The 15,895-nt window shown below is 37.9% G+C and overlaps 1 protein-coding gene across 1 annotated transcript; it reads right to left on the bottom strand.

The window, feature by feature from the left end:
- Nucleotides 1–558: 558 nt before the first annotated feature.
- On the bottom strand, nucleotides 559–13,171 carry LOC135532623 (zinc finger protein 664-like). The gene is made up of 2 exons (XM_064960094.1): nucleotides 12,516–13,171; nucleotides 559–1,817 (listed from the first exon to the last, which is right to left on the bottom strand). The coding sequence occupies exons 1-2, from the start codon at nucleotides 12,940–12,942 to the stop codon at nucleotides 1,045–1,047; spliced, it is 1,200 nt and encodes a 399-aa protein (XP_064816166.1). The 5' UTR covers nucleotides 12,943–13,171; the 3' UTR covers nucleotides 559–1,044.
- Between the last annotated feature and the right edge of the window lie 2,724 nt (nucleotides 13,172–15,895).

Below are 15,895 nucleotides of genomic sequence, written 5' to 3'. Positions count from 1 at the left end.
TGGTCTGAGACACTGCATCTCTACAGTACCTGGTTCTAGTCCAGGCTGTATCACAGTGGTCTGAGACACTGCATCTCTACAGTACCTGGTTCTAGTCCAGGCTGTATCACAGTGGTCTGAGACACTGCATCTCTACAGTACCTGGTTCTAGTCCAGGCTGTATCACAGTGGTCTGAGACACTGCATCTCTACAGTACCTGGTTCTAGTCCAGGCTGTATCACAGTGGTCTGAGACACTGCATCTCTACAGTACCTGGTTCTAGTCCAGGCTGTATCACAGTGGTCTGAGACACTGCATCTCTACAGTACCTGGTTCTAGTCCAGGCTGTATCACAACCGGCCGTGATTGGGAGTCCTATTGGGCGGCGCACAATTGGCCCAGCGTCGTCCGGGTTTGGCCGGTGTAGGTCGTCATTGATCTTAACTGACTTGCCTAGTTAAATAAAAGGTTAAATAACAAAAAAACACATGAAGTCTTCTCTTTTATTTATTTATTGAACTCGGCATGTTGGGCTCGGGGATGGAACAACTGTTGAAGTGCCTACATCCTTATATTATTCATCAATAGTGGGAATATGGGTTAGGATATGCAACATCATGTTGTATATATAGTGTATGTAAGAATACCCCTTCAAATGAGTGGATTCATCTAGTTAGCACTAACTCACAAACCCACCTCCAACTTCCCCCTTACTGGACACAGACACCTAAAAATAATATCCACGAGTTCATCGGTCTCTGGTGAGGTAGCCAAAATCACGTTGCCAAAATCACTAAGTATCCCTTTAATGACTTGTATACGCCCACAACATTCTGTAGTTGGGATACGCACACCGTTCCAACACAGAAAAGCTACCTTTTTTAATATACTTAATTACCATTTTTTGGAAAATGATTTCACGTCATAGAAATCTGGGAAAGCCATGCACTTACTCACTCCATATTCAATTTATATTTTAAAACAAAAAATAAATCATACAAATGTATTTTTGAGTCCACTTTCTATAATTAGATTTCATGTATAGCATAAACAAAAACACATTCTCAGTCAAAAATATGAGACAATTGTGGGAGCACGATGTGTGTTTTCTGATGAATTTTAAGTCCATGTGAGGTGCTATATCTCTTTCCACACTCGGAGCATTGGTATGGCTTCTCCCCTGTGTGTGTTACCTCATGGACTTTCAGGTGCCCTAACTGCATAAATATCTTTCCACACCGGAGGCACTGATAACTTTTCTCTACAATGTGGATTCTTTCATGCTCTTTAAGTTGTTGAAACCATGTAAATTTAATTCCACAGTGGGAGCATTGGAAAGGCTTCTCCATTGTGTGTCTTTGCACATGTTCTTTCAGGTTCCATAAATTCTTAAAACTCTTTTCACAATGAGAACAGTGAAAAGGTTTTTCCACAGAGTGTGTCCCCTCATGTCTTTTCAAGGACCCCGATGAGAAAAATTTCCTTTCACACTGTGAGCAGTGGTAAGGCTTCTCTCCTGTGTGTGTCCTCTCATGTGATTTCAGGTCCCCCCGTTGGGTAAAACTTCTTTCACACTGGGAGCAGTGGTAAGGCTTTGAGTGTATTTTTTCATGTTTTTTCATATATTCTGATGAATTAAAATTCTTTCCACACTGAATGCATTGGTAGGGTCTCTCCTTTGTGTGTGTCCTCTCATGTCGTTTCAGGTTCCCAAACCAGCTAAAACTCTTTCCACACTGAGAGCAGTGTCGTCGTCTTTCTGGTTTGGACGTCTCTGGTTCCCCTGAAGCACTCTTCGAGCTGTCACAGTGAGAGTCTGTGTCTGGTCTCTCCCCTGCTGAAGACAAACAGAGAGTTTAGTTAAACAGAGAGACCTGAATGAAACCTCCACATAAAAACAGTCTTCCTATGAGGTTTAATCTAGACTAGAGCTTGTCATCACAGAGTGGCTGTAGTGCTTTGTAAGCTAATAAAAACACTATTAAACTTAGTGGTGTTGTGCATTTATTAGACCTAATGGGTAAATAGACTAGTCAGTATAGGATACATGTAATAGACCTAATGGACTAGTCAGTATAGGATACATGTATTAGACTGGTCAGTATAGGATACATGTATTAGACTAGTCAGTATAGGATACATGAATTAGACTAGTCAGTATAGGATACATGTATTAGACCTAATAGATAAATAGACTAGTCAGTATAGGATACATGTATTAGACCTAATGGATAAATAGACTAGTCAGTATAGGATACATGTAATAGACTAGTCAGTATAGGATACATGTAATATATAAATAGACTAGTCAGTATAGGATACATGTATTAGACTAGTCAGTATAGGATACATGTATTAGACTAGTCAGTATAGGATACATGTATTAGACTAGTCAGTATAGTATAGGATCAGTATAGGATGTATTAGACTAGTCAGTATAGGATACATGTATTAGACTAGTCAATAGGATAAATAGACTAGTCAGTATAGAATACATGTAATAGACTAGTCAGTATAGGATACATGTATTAGACTAGTCAGTATAGGATACATGTAATAGACTAGTCAGTATAGGATATATGTATTAGACCTAATAGATAAATAGACTAGTCAGTATAGAATACATGTATTAGACTAGTCAGTATAGGATACATGTAATAGACTAGTCAGTATAGGATATATGTATTAGACCTAATAGATAAATAGACTAGTCAGTATAGGATACATGTATTAGACTAGTCAGTATAGGATACATGTATTAGACTAATGGATAAATAGACTAGTCAGTATAGATACATGTAATAGACTAGTCAGTATAGGATACATGTATTAGACTAGTCAGTATAGGATACATGTATTAGACTAGTCAGTATAGGATACATGTATTAGACTAGTCAGTATAGGATACATGTATTAGACTAGTCAGTATAGAATACATGTAATAGACTAGTCAGTATAGGATACATGTAATAGACTAGTCAGTATAGGATACATGTATTAGACTAGTCAGTATAGGATACATGTATTAGACTAATGGATAAATAGACTAGTCAGTATAGGATACATGTAATAGACTAGTCAGTATAGGATACATGTATTAGACTAGTCAGTATAGGATACATGTAATAGACTAGTCAGTATAGGATACATGTATTAGACTAGTCAGTATAGGATACATGTATTAGACCTAATGGATAAATAGACTAGTCAGTATAGAATACATGTAATAGACTAGTCAGTATAGGATACATGTATTAGACTAGTCAGTATAGGATACATGTATTAGACTAGTCAGTATAGGATACATGTATTAGACCTAATGGATAAATAGACTAGTCAGTATAGGATACATGTATTAGACTAGTCAGTATAGAATACATGTAATAGACTAGTCAGTATAGGATACATGTATTAGACTAGTCAGTATAGGATACATGTATTAGACCTAATGGATAAATAGACTAGTCAGTATAGAATACATGTAATAGACTAGTCAGTATAGGATACATGTATTAGACTAGTCAATAGGATACATGAAGACTAGTCAGTATAAAACATGTATTAGACTCCCCAAAATATAGGATACATGTATTAGACTAGTCAGTATAGAATACATGTAATAGACTAGTCAGTATAGGATACATGTAATAGACTATTCAGTATAAAATACATGTATTAGACTAGTCAGATAACAACATGTAATATGTCAGTATAATACATGTATTATAAAGACTGCCTCATGTCAGGAAACCATGCATTCATAAAGACTAGTCATATAGGAACCAGCATTTATAAGACTGCCTCATATAGGATAGCATTTAAAAGACTAGTCATATAGGATACATTTATATAGACTAGTCCTCATATAGAAACCAGCATTTATAAGACTAGTCAGTCATAGGATACATGTAAAACTCGTCAGTATAGGATACATGTAATAGACTAGTCAGTATAGGATACATAAAGACTAGTCATATAGGATACATGTAAAAGACTAGTCATATGAAACCACATGTAAAAGACTGTCATATGAAACCAGCATTTGTAATAGACTAGTCATATGAAACCAGCATTTATAATAGATAAATAGACTAGTCAGTATAGGATAGCATGTATTAAGACTGCCTCATATAGGATACATTTAAAAGACTGCCTCATGTCATGAAACCACATTCATAAAGACTGTCAGTATATGAAACCAGCATTTATAAAGACTGGATACATATGAAACCAGCATTTATAAATGTAATAGACTAGTCATATAAGATTGAAACCAGCATTCATAAAGACTGCCTGATATGAAACCAGCATTTATAAAGACTGCCTCATATGAAAATCAGATTTATAAATCTGAATATAAACCAGCATTTATAAAGACTGCCTCATATGAAACCAGCATTTATTAAGACTCAATACCCATGTCTGAAGCAACTATCAGCAGACAAAACATGTATCCTGCCTCCCCCCAAAAAACCAGACACTTTTAAAACATTCACGTGGAGAAAAGCACCAGACTGCTTTGCCAGCATTTATAAAACATGCCTCATATGAAAAAGCATTTATAAAGACCCCTATTTAAACCAGCATTTAACAACACTGCCTCATATGAAAACCAGCATTCATAAAGACTGCCCCATGTCAGTGAAACCAGCATTCATAAAGACTGCCTCATATGAAACCAGCATTTATAAAGACTGCCTCATATGAAACCAGCATTTATAAAGACTGCCTCATGTCAGTGAAACCAGCATTCATAAAGACTGCCTCATATGAAACCAGCATTTATAAAGACTGCCTCATGTCAGTGAAACCAGCATTCATAAAGACTGCCTCATATGAAACCAGCATTTATAAAGACTGCCTCATATGAAACCAGCATTTATAAAGACTGCCTCATATGAAACCAGCATTTATAAAGACTGCCTCATATGAAACCAGCATTTATAAAGACTGCCTCATATGAAACCAGCATTTATAAAGACTGCCTCATATGAAACCAGCATTTATAAAGACTGCCTCATATGAAACCAGCATTTATAAAAACTGCCTCATATGTCAGTGAAACCAGCATTTCACTCCTATTCTATTGGTTTTCATTTCGTTGTCCAGAAGTCAAAGGCACAATCCTAGAGATATTAGCAACCCATCCTTGTTGTTGCAGCTTTACATTTACCCTCTTCTTAAAAGGCACAACAGGCAGAATTCTGGTGGCAGAAATTTGAATGGTTCGCCAAATTTCAGTTTGTGGCAAAACAAGTCGATGAATAGTGTAGAGGATCATTGTAGCATCTACACCGCTGTGAAACATATTTCAGCTGTTCGAAGCTGGTGTGCGAAACCCGAAAGTAAAACGAGCAAAAGCGAAACTTAATAGCGAGGAAGCATAGAAATAGATAATGTCGAACAGATCTACAGCTTCTTAGACTTGCTTTAAATGAGAAAGATATATAGTCCAATGTGAATTTGGTCAGGGGTGCCTAAAAAGCTTCCTACTGCCCCTTTACATTTCCAACAAAAGATTTTCATATCTGTCACATACACAGAGGAAGAAAACATTAGAAACGTTCTTTCCATGACAGACTGACCAGGTGAATCCAGGTGAAAGCTATGATCCCTTATTGATGTCACTAGTTAAATCCACTTCAATCAGTGTAGATGAAGGGGGGGGAAGACAGGTTAAAGAAGGATTTTTAAGCTTCGAGACAATTGAAACATGGATAGTGTTCAGTGCCTTCAGAAAGTATTCACACCCCTTGACTTATTCCACATTTTGTGGTGTTACAGCCTTTATTTAAAATTGCTTAAATATTATTTTTCTCTCACCCATCTATCTACACATAATACTCCATAACGACAAAGTTATTTTTCTGTTGACATTTTTAGCCAATTTATTAAAAATGAAACATCTCATTGACTTAACTATTCACACCCCAGAGTCAATACATGTTAGAATCACATTTGACCGTGATTACAGCTGTGAGTCTTTCTGGGTACGTCTCTAACAGCTTTGTATTGGATTTGCCCCAAACATAACACATCGTATTCAGGACCCTTTCTTCTTTAAGGTTGCTGCCCCGATCATCTTCAACCTTTTTAACCTGTCTCTCCTCTCTGGGGAGGTTCCCATTGCTTGGAAGGCAGCTACAGTTTGTCCTTTATTTAAAGGGGGAGATCAAGCTCATCCTAACCGTTATAGGCCTATTTCTATGTTGTCCTGTTTATCAAAAGTGTTGGAAAAACTTGTCAATAATCACCTGACTGGTTTCTTGATGTCTATAGTATTCTCTCTGGTATGCAATCTGGTTTCCGCTCAGGTTATGGATGTGTCATTACAACCTTAAAGGTCCTCAATGATGTAACCATTGCCCTTGACACTAAGCATTATTGTGCTGCTATTTCTATTGACTTGGCCAAAGCTTTTGATACGGTAGACCATTCCCTTCTTGTAGGCCGAGTATTGGTGTCTCTGAGGGGTCTTTGGCCTGGTTTGCTAACTACCCTTCTCACCAATTTACCTGTCACCAAGGGAGTACACCAAGGCTCAATCCTAGGCCCCACACTCTTCTCAATTTACTTCAACAGCATAGCTCAGACAGAGGAAGCTCTCTCATCCATTTATATGCAGATGATACAGTCTTATACTCAGCTGGCCCCTCCCGGATTTTGCGTTAAATGCTCTACAACAAAGCTTTCTTAGTGTTCAACAAGCTTTCTCTACCCTTAACCTTGTTCTGAACACCTCCAAAACAAAGGTCATGTGGTTTGGTAAGAAGAATGCCCCTCTTCCCACAGGTGTTCTTACTACCTCTGAGGGTTTAGAGCTTGAGGTAGTCACCTCATACAAGTACTTGGGAGTATGGCTGGACGGCGCACTGTCCTTCTCTCAGCACATTTAGCTGCAGGCTAAAGATAAATCTAGACTTGGTTTCCTCTATCGTAATCGCTCCTCTTTCACCCCAGGTGCCAAACTAACCCTGATTTAGATGACCATCCTACCCATGCTAGATTACGGAAACATAATTTATAGGTCAGCAGGTAAGGGTGCTCTCGAGCGGCTAGATGGTCTTAACCATTTGGCCATCAGATTTGCCACCAATGCTCCTTATAGGACACATCACTGCACTCTATACCTCTCTGATAACCGGTCATCTCTGTATACCCGTCGCAAGACCCAATGGTTGATGCTTATTTATAAAACCCTCTTAGGCCTCCCTCCCCACTATCCGAGATATCTACTGCAGCCCTCATCCTCCACATACAACACCCGTTCTGCCAGTCACATTCTGGTAAAGGTCCCCAAAGCACACACATCCCTGGGTCGTTCCTCTTTTCAGTTCGCTGCAGCTAGCGACTGGAACGAGCTGCAACAAACACTCAAACTGGACAGTTTTATCTCAATCTCTTCATTAAAAGACTCAATCATGGACACTCTTACTGACAGTTGTGGCTGCTTTGTGTGATGTACTGTTGCCTCTACCTCCTTGTTAAGTAGTTCATTTATTTAATTTCTTTGCCACATTCTTTGCAGTTTTGCTTTAGTTCCTTATTGCAAACAGGATTCATGTTTTGGAATATTTGTATTCTGTACAGGCTTCCTACTTTTACTTGTCAATTAGGTTAGTGTTGTGGAGTAACTACAATGTTGTTGATCCGCTGGGGCGCGACTTGGCTCATCGTACTCTTTAGTGACTCCTTGTGGTGGGTCAGACGCCTGCAGGCTGACTTTGGTCGTCAGTTGAACTGTGTTTCCTCTGACACATTGGTGCAGAGTTAAGCAGGCGGGTGTTAAGGAGCGCAGTTTGGCGGGTCGTGTTTCGGAGGACACATGACTCTACCTTCGCCTCTCCCAAGCTTAAGTATCTTTAAAACCAAATACTTTGACTTATTTCTCTCGTATTTTTCCATTTGAGCCATTTTCATTAAGGTATCTTTTACTCAGGTATGACAATTAGCTACTCCCCCCCCCCCCTGCTTGACAATGAATCCAGGAATATTTTGGTAACTTTGTCAGAATTTTTGAATAGAGGAAAAGCCAACGTTGAGAGGCGGTTTTCCAGCCAGAGTAGGCAGCGTTTCATTTCAACAACTGTAATGAGCTGTAATGTAATGAGCTGTAATGTAATTATGTAATGTAATGTAATGAGCTGTAATGTAAATATGTAATGTAATGAGCTGTAATGTAATTATGTACTGTAATGAGCTGTAATGTAATTATGTACTGTAATGAGCTGTAATGTAATTATGTAATGTAATGTAATGAGCTGTAATGTAATTATGTAATGTAATGTAATGAGCTGTAATGTAAATATGTAATGTAATGAGCTGTAATGTAATTATGTACTGTAATGAGCTGTAATGTAATTATGTACTGTAATGAGCTGTAATGTAATTATGTAATGTACTGTAATGAGCTGTAATGTAATTATGTAATGTACTGTAATGAGCTGTAATGTAATTATGTAATGTACTGTAATGAGCTGTAATGTAATTATGTAATGTACTGTAATGAGCTGTAATGTAATTATGTAATGTAATGTAATGAGCTGTAATGTAATTATGTAATGTAATGTAATGAGCTGTAATGTAATTATGTAATGTAATGTAATGAGCTGTAATGTAATTATGTAATGTACTGTAATGAGCTGTAATGTAATTATGTAATGTACTGTAATGAGCTGTAATGTAATTATGTAATGTACTGTAATGAGCTGTAATGTAATTATGTAATGTACTGTAATGAGCTGTAATGTAATTATGTAATGTACTGTAATGAGCTGTAATGTAATTATGTAATGTACTGTAATGAGCTGTAATGTAATTATGTAATGTACTGTAATGAGCTGTAATGTAATTATGTAATGTACTGTAATGAGCTGTAATGTAATTATGTAATGTACTGTAATGAGCTGTAATGTAATTATGTAATGTACTGTAATGAGCTGTAATGTAATTATGTAATGTACTGTAATGAGCTGTAATGTAATTATGTAATGTAATGTAATGAGCTGTAATGTAATTATGTAATGTACTGTAATGAGCTGTAATGTAATTATGTAATGTACTGTAATGAGCTGTAATGTAATTATGTAATGTACTGTAATGAGCTGTAATGTAATTATGTAATGTACTGTAATGAGCTGTAATGTAATTATGTAATGTAATGTAATGAGCTGTAATGTAATTATGTAATGTAATGAGCTGTAATGTAATTATGTAATGTAATGTAATGAGCTGTAATGTAATTATGTAATGAGCTGTAATGTAATTATGTAATGAGCTGTAATGTAATTATGTAATGTAATGTAATTATGTAATGTAATGTAATTATGTAATGTTATGTAATGTAATGTAATTATATAATGTAATGAGCTGTAATGTAATTATGTAATGTAATGAGCTGTAATGTAATTATGTAATGTAATGAGCTGTAATGTAATTATGTAATGTAATGAGCTGTAAGGTAATTATGTAATGTAATGAGCTGTAATGTAATTATGTAATGTAATGAGCTGTAAGGTAATTATGTAATGTAATGAGCTGTAATGTAATTATGTAATGTAATGAACTGTAATGTAATTATGTAATGTAATGTAATGAGCTGTAATGTAATTATGTAATGTAATGTAATTATGTAATGTAATTATGTAATGTAATGTAATTATGTAATGTAATTATGTAATGTAATGTAATTATGTAATGTAATGAGCTGTAATGTAATTATGTAATGTAATGTAATGAGCTGTAATGTAATTATGTAATGTAATGTAATGAGCTGTAATGTAATTATGTAATGTAATGTAATGAGCTGTAATGTAATTATGTAATGTAATGTAATGAGCTGTAATGTAATTATGTAATGTAATGTAATGAGCTGTAATGTAATTATGTAATGTAATGTAATGAGCTGTAATGTAATTATGTAATGTAATGTAATGAGCTGTAATGTAATTATGTAATGTAATGAGCTGTAATGTAATTATGTAATGTAATGAGCTGTAATGTAATTATGTACTGTAATGTAATGAGCTGTAATGTAATTATGTAATGTAATGTAATGAGCTGTAATGTAATTATGTAATGTAATGTAATGAGCTGTAATGTAATCATGTAATGTAATGTAATGAGCTGTAATGTAATTATGTAATGTAATGTAATGAGCTGTAATGTAATTATGTAATGTAATGTAATGAGCTGTAATGTAATTATGTAATGTAATGTAATGAGCTGTAATGTAATTATGCAATGTAATGTAATGAACTGTAATGTAATTATGTAATGTAATGAGCTGTAATGTAATTATGCAATGTAATGTAATGAGCTGTAATGTAATTATGCAATGTAATGTATTGAGCTGTAATGTAATTATGCAATGTAATGTAATGAGCTGTAATGCAATTATGTAATGTAATGTAATGAGCTGTAATGTAATTATGTAATGTAATGTAATGAGCTGTAATGTAATTATGTAATGTAATGTAATGAGCCGTAATGTAATTATGTAATGTAATGAGCTGTAATGTAATTATGTAATGTAATGTAATGAGCTGTAATGTAATTATGTAATGTAATGAGCTGTAATGTAATTATGTAATGTAATGTAATGACTGCTGCGTGTCAATTTGCGGTTAAACACGAGTACAGGTGGTAAATTATTGTAGGACAGTGGGGACAAGACATTGACATTAATACATGTATTGTCAGTAGCATTTCTCTAAGGTCTACACACCTGTTGTATTTGGTGCGTGTGACCAATAACATTTGGTTTGACGCTAATAGCTAAATAGTTAACTAGATGATTTGAATTGCCTTTCTAGTTCCTCTGTTGTCTGACTATTTTTTTTTTGTTTAACTTGTGCAAGCAGACAAAGCATTAATATCGCTATTTTTAAAAAAAAATGTCTAAATTATTTTACCTTTATTTAACTAGACAAGTCAGTCAATAACAAATTATTATTTACAATGACGGCCTACCGGGGAACAGTGGGTTAATTGCCTTGTTCAGGGGCAGAACGGCAGAGTTTTTTACCTTGTCAGTTCGGGGGATTCGATCTAGAAACCTTTACGGTTACTGGCCTAACACTCTAACCGCTAGGCTGCCTGACCACCCCAACAGCCTTCCACATGCTTCGGTTCGGCTGGCGAACCTAACGATCTAGCAACCTTTACGGTTACTGGCCTAACACTCTAACCGCTAGGCTGCCTGACCACCCCAACAGCCTTCCACATGCTTCGGTTCGGCTGGCAAACCTAACGATCTAGCAACCTTTACGGTTACTGGCCTAACACTCTAACCGCTAGGCTGCCTGACCACCCCAACAGCCTTCCACATGCTTCGGTTCGGCTGGCGAACCTAACGATCTAGCAACCTTTACGGTTACTGGCCTAACACTCTAACCGCTAGGCTGCCTGACCACCCCAACAGCCTTCCACATGCTTCGGTTCGGCTGGCGAACCTAACGATCTAGCAACCTTTACGGTTACTGGCCTAACACTCTAACCGCTAGGCTGCTTGACCACCCCAACAGCCTTCCACATGCTTCGGTTCGGCTGGCGAACCTAACGATCTAGCAACCTTTACGGTTACTGGCCTAACACTCTAACCGCTAGGCTGCTTGACCACCCCAACAGCCTTCCACATGCTTCGGTTCGGCTGGCGAACCTAACGATCTAGCAACCTTTACGGTTACTGGCCTAACACTCTAACCGCTAGGCTGCTTGACCACCCCAACAGCCTTCCACATGCTTCGGTTCGGCTGGCGAACCTAACGAGTGTGCTCACATAAGTACTATTAAGGAGAGTAGCCTAAAACTGCAATAGTACTGTTTGTCCATCTTGAGATGCCGTAGGCAGTATACATTTCTTCAAAATGGTCAGAATTAATCTAAGATATACTGTTTATACAAAAGTATGTGGACACCACTTCAAATGAGTGAATTTGGCTATTTCTGTAAGTCTCTCTGGATAAGATTGTCTGCTAAATGACTCAGTACTGTAAGTCTCTCTGGATAAGAGTGTCTGCTAAATGATTCACGACTGTAAATCTCTCTGGATAAGAGTGTCTGCTAAATGATTCACTACTGTAAATCTCTCTGGATAAGAGTGTCTGCTAAATGATTCACTACTGTAAATCTCTCTGGATAAGAGTGTCTGCTAAATGATTCACTACTGTAAATCTCTCTGGATAAGAGTGTCTGCTAAATGATTCACTACTGTAAATCTCTCTGGATAAGAGTGTCTGCTAAATGACTCAAAAGTAAATAGGCCTACCCTTGGGGTACGACAGTTGAACTAAGCTCATTGGGCTTTTATAATTATCCTAGAATCAATGGCCAGGGCTGTTGGCCACAGAATTGAGTTAAACACGCATGTACCACTGGCCATCTTCTCCTTTAACAACTCATTCATTACATTACTAATTACAGTACTGAACAACATATTCAAGTGTAGAACTTCAGTAGAATGCTCCTTTAAAAACATACAGCCTAGTTCAACAACTGCAGAGCTTGTGTCCCCTGTTTTTAAGACAATACTCACTGGTGATAACAGGATCTTCAGTCTCTTCCTCCTCTCCATCTTCATCCTCCTCTGTCACTCCCAAAACATCTTCCCACTCCTCTTTTATTGAGGTAGCCTCCTCTTCCTCTTTTACTCGAAAAGGTTCCTTCTCTTCTTTCAATGTTATGGCCTCTTCTTCCTTTTTCATTCTGAAAGCTTCTACATCCTCCTCTTCCACAGTGACAGCCTCTATCCCCTCTTCCTCTTTCACTTCAAAAGATTCCTTCTCTTCTTTCCCTATAACAGCCTCCTCTTCCTCCTGTTTTATTCTGAAAGCTTCTTCCTCTCCTTTCACTGTAATATCCTCCTCTTCTTGTTTTACAATAATGTTCAGCCCCAGAGCTTTCTTCTCCGTCCAGTAGACATCCTCTTCTTTAGCAAGGGGGCAGTAGCTTAGTGAACTCATATTAGCTAGCTAGCTAGCTAGTTAGCATTAGCAACTAGCCTAGTGCTAAACTCAGTACGAATTTAACAAATATGCTTATTTAAGTAAACAAGCCAATTGCATGTAAGTTAAGTAGTGTATATGTAAACAGAATTGTGTTTAAAACACCGAGATTCATATTAACACAAATGGTCGAAAGAGCTTCAATGTTTAGGTTTTGTGTTTGCTTGCAAGCTCGCGAAGTGGTTGAATCAGTAGCCGTGTTGTTGTTGAAGAAGCCCCATCCACGAGAATACACGTCACCAAGAAGCATCACCTGAAAGACACGTCGCCATCTGCTGACTGGAGTGGATAACGCTGTTCAATGAAATAAAACATTTTGGCAAATAACCAGATATGTTTTCTCTTACTTCTAAGTACCTTTACACAGACGTAGAAGCTGAATATGAATATGTACATAATTAATAATTCCTGTTATGAAAAGAACATGTGTTAAACAATGATCTGTTGTTGTTGTTGTTTGTTATGTTTTCACCTCCGGAGTTTTTATCTCGATGAGAACATTTTATTACTTTACAGGAGAAATCTGCAGATCAACCAATAACAAGCCGCTGCCCCGCCACTGTTTTGGTAAAAAAAAAAAAAAGGATTATAGTTTTAACCAAAACCGTGAGAATATACAGCGTTTGTTTGGAATTACGAGGTAAAAGGCTTTTATGTTCTGATGGGGTACAACAGTTGACCTAAGCCCATGAGGCATGTATAAGCAATATTTGGGTTCTGATGGGGTACAACAGTTGACCTAAGCCCATGAGGCATGTATAAGTTATATTTGGGTTCTGATGGGGTACAACAGTTGACCTAAGCCCATGAGGCATGTATAAGTTATATTTGGGTTCTGATGGGGTACAACAGTTGACCTAAGCCCGTGAGGCATGTATAAGTTATATTTGGGTTATATTTGGGTGATTATCTGTAGTGCTCAAGGAATGACATAAGCAGACACACACACACACACACACGCAGAGTTTGAAAGGGATGATTTAGTCACAGAGTGTAGGCTACAATATTAGGAGGAAATTCTAGTCCTAAAAATGATATCATGTTTCACTGACTCACCTAATGATGCGCAACTCACCTCGCTGGTGATAGCCGATGTGCTCGTGCCAAAAAAAGCCTCTCTCGTTTTTTTCTACGTAAAACAATATTTGGAAGTTGATCTAATATGTTGGTAGCCTACAGCAGACATATTACAGTCTTCGCTTTTCAGCAGGAGCCATTTTCTTTCCAACCGGTGTTTTCCCTGATTGTATTTGAAATATTGCAAAAGTCCTGTTTTGTCTGCATGCTGTTTGTTCATTGACAGATGTGCCTCGTTTTCCCAACTGTAGGCTAGGCCTTGTTATTGTGCTACACTTCCCAACTGTAGGCTAGGCCTTGTTATTGTGCTACACTTCCCAACTGTAGGCTAGGCCTTGTTATTGTGCTACACTTCCCAACTGTAGGCTAGGCCTTGTTATTGTGCTACACTTCCCAACTGTAGGCTAGGCCTTGTTATTGTGCTACACTTCCCAACTGTAGGCTAGGCCTTGTTATTGTGCTACACTTCCCAACTGTAGGCTAGGCCTTGTTATTGTGCTACACTTCCCAACTGTAGGCTAGGCCTTGTTATTGTGCTACACTTCCCAACTGTAGGCTAGGCCTTGTTATTGTGCTACACTTCCCAACTGTAGGCTAGGCCTTGTTATTGTGCTACACTTCCCAACTGTAGGCTAGGCCTTGTTATTGTGCTACACTTCCCAACTGTAGGCTAGGCCTTGTTATTGTGCTACACTTCCCAACTGTAGGCTAGGCCTTGTTATTGTGCTACACTCTATCTAGCTATAGGCTATTTGTTTTTCAAGAAGCTATTGATCCTCTATGTCAAAATTATAGACTTGATCATAGGCTATTCTGAATTATATCATTTATCTCTGAACATACAGCAGTAACTATAACTTTTATTTTTTCAAATGTATTTCAATTTATCAGGGGTGGTGTTCAAAGCTGTTCCAAATCCTCCATCCATCTCATTAGATCAGAACAGGAAAGGCCTTGATTCTAGGCCGTGGAAAATCCTCCATCCATCTCATTAGATCAGAACAGGAAAGGCCTGGATTCTAGGCCGTGGAAAATCCTCCATCCATCTCATTAGATCAGAACAGGAAAGGCCTTGATTCTAGGCCGTAGAAAATCCTCCATCCATCTCATTAGATCAGAACAGGAAAGGCCTTGATTCTAGGCCGTAGAAAATCAAAATCAAATCAAATTTATTTATATAGCCCTTCGTACATCAGCTGATATCTCAAAGTGCTGTACAGAAACCCAGCCTAAAACCCCAAACAGCAAGCAATGCAGGTGTAGAAGCACGGTGGTTAGGAAAAACTCCCTAGAAAGGTCAAAACCTAGGAAGAAACCTAGAGAGGAACCAGGCTATGTGGGGTGGCCAGTCCTCTTCTGGCTGTGCCGGGTAGAGATTATAACAGAACATGGCCAAGATGTTCAAATGTTCATAAATGACCAGCATGGTCGAATAATAATAAGGCAGAACAGTTGAAACTGGAGCAGCAGCACGGCCAGGTGGACTGGGGACAGCAAGGAGTCATCATGTCCGGTAGTCCTGGGGCATGGTCCTAGGGCTCAGGTCCTCCGAGAGAGAGAAAGAAAAAGAATTAGAGAGAGCATATGTGGGGTGGCCAGTCCTCTTCCGGCTGTGCCGGGTGGAGATTATAACAGAACATGGCCAAGATGTTCAAATGTTCATAAATGACCAGCATGGTCGAATAATAATAAGGGCGAACAGTTGAAACTGGAGCAGCAGCACGGCCAGGTGGACTGGGGACAGCAAGGAGTCATCATGTCAGGTAGTCCTGGGGCATGGTCCTAGGGCTCAGGTCCTCCGAGAGAGAGAAGGAGAGAATTAGAGAACGCACAC

Source organism: Oncorhynchus masou, chromosome 5, assembly GCF_036934945.1.
Source record: "Oncorhynchus masou masou isolate Uvic2021 chromosome 5, UVic_Omas_1.1, whole genome shotgun sequence".
In the NCBI taxonomy this organism is placed as follows: domain Eukaryota; kingdom Metazoa; phylum Chordata; class Actinopteri; order Salmoniformes; family Salmonidae; genus Oncorhynchus; species Oncorhynchus masou.
This window is presented reverse-complemented; position numbering and strand designations above follow the sequence as displayed.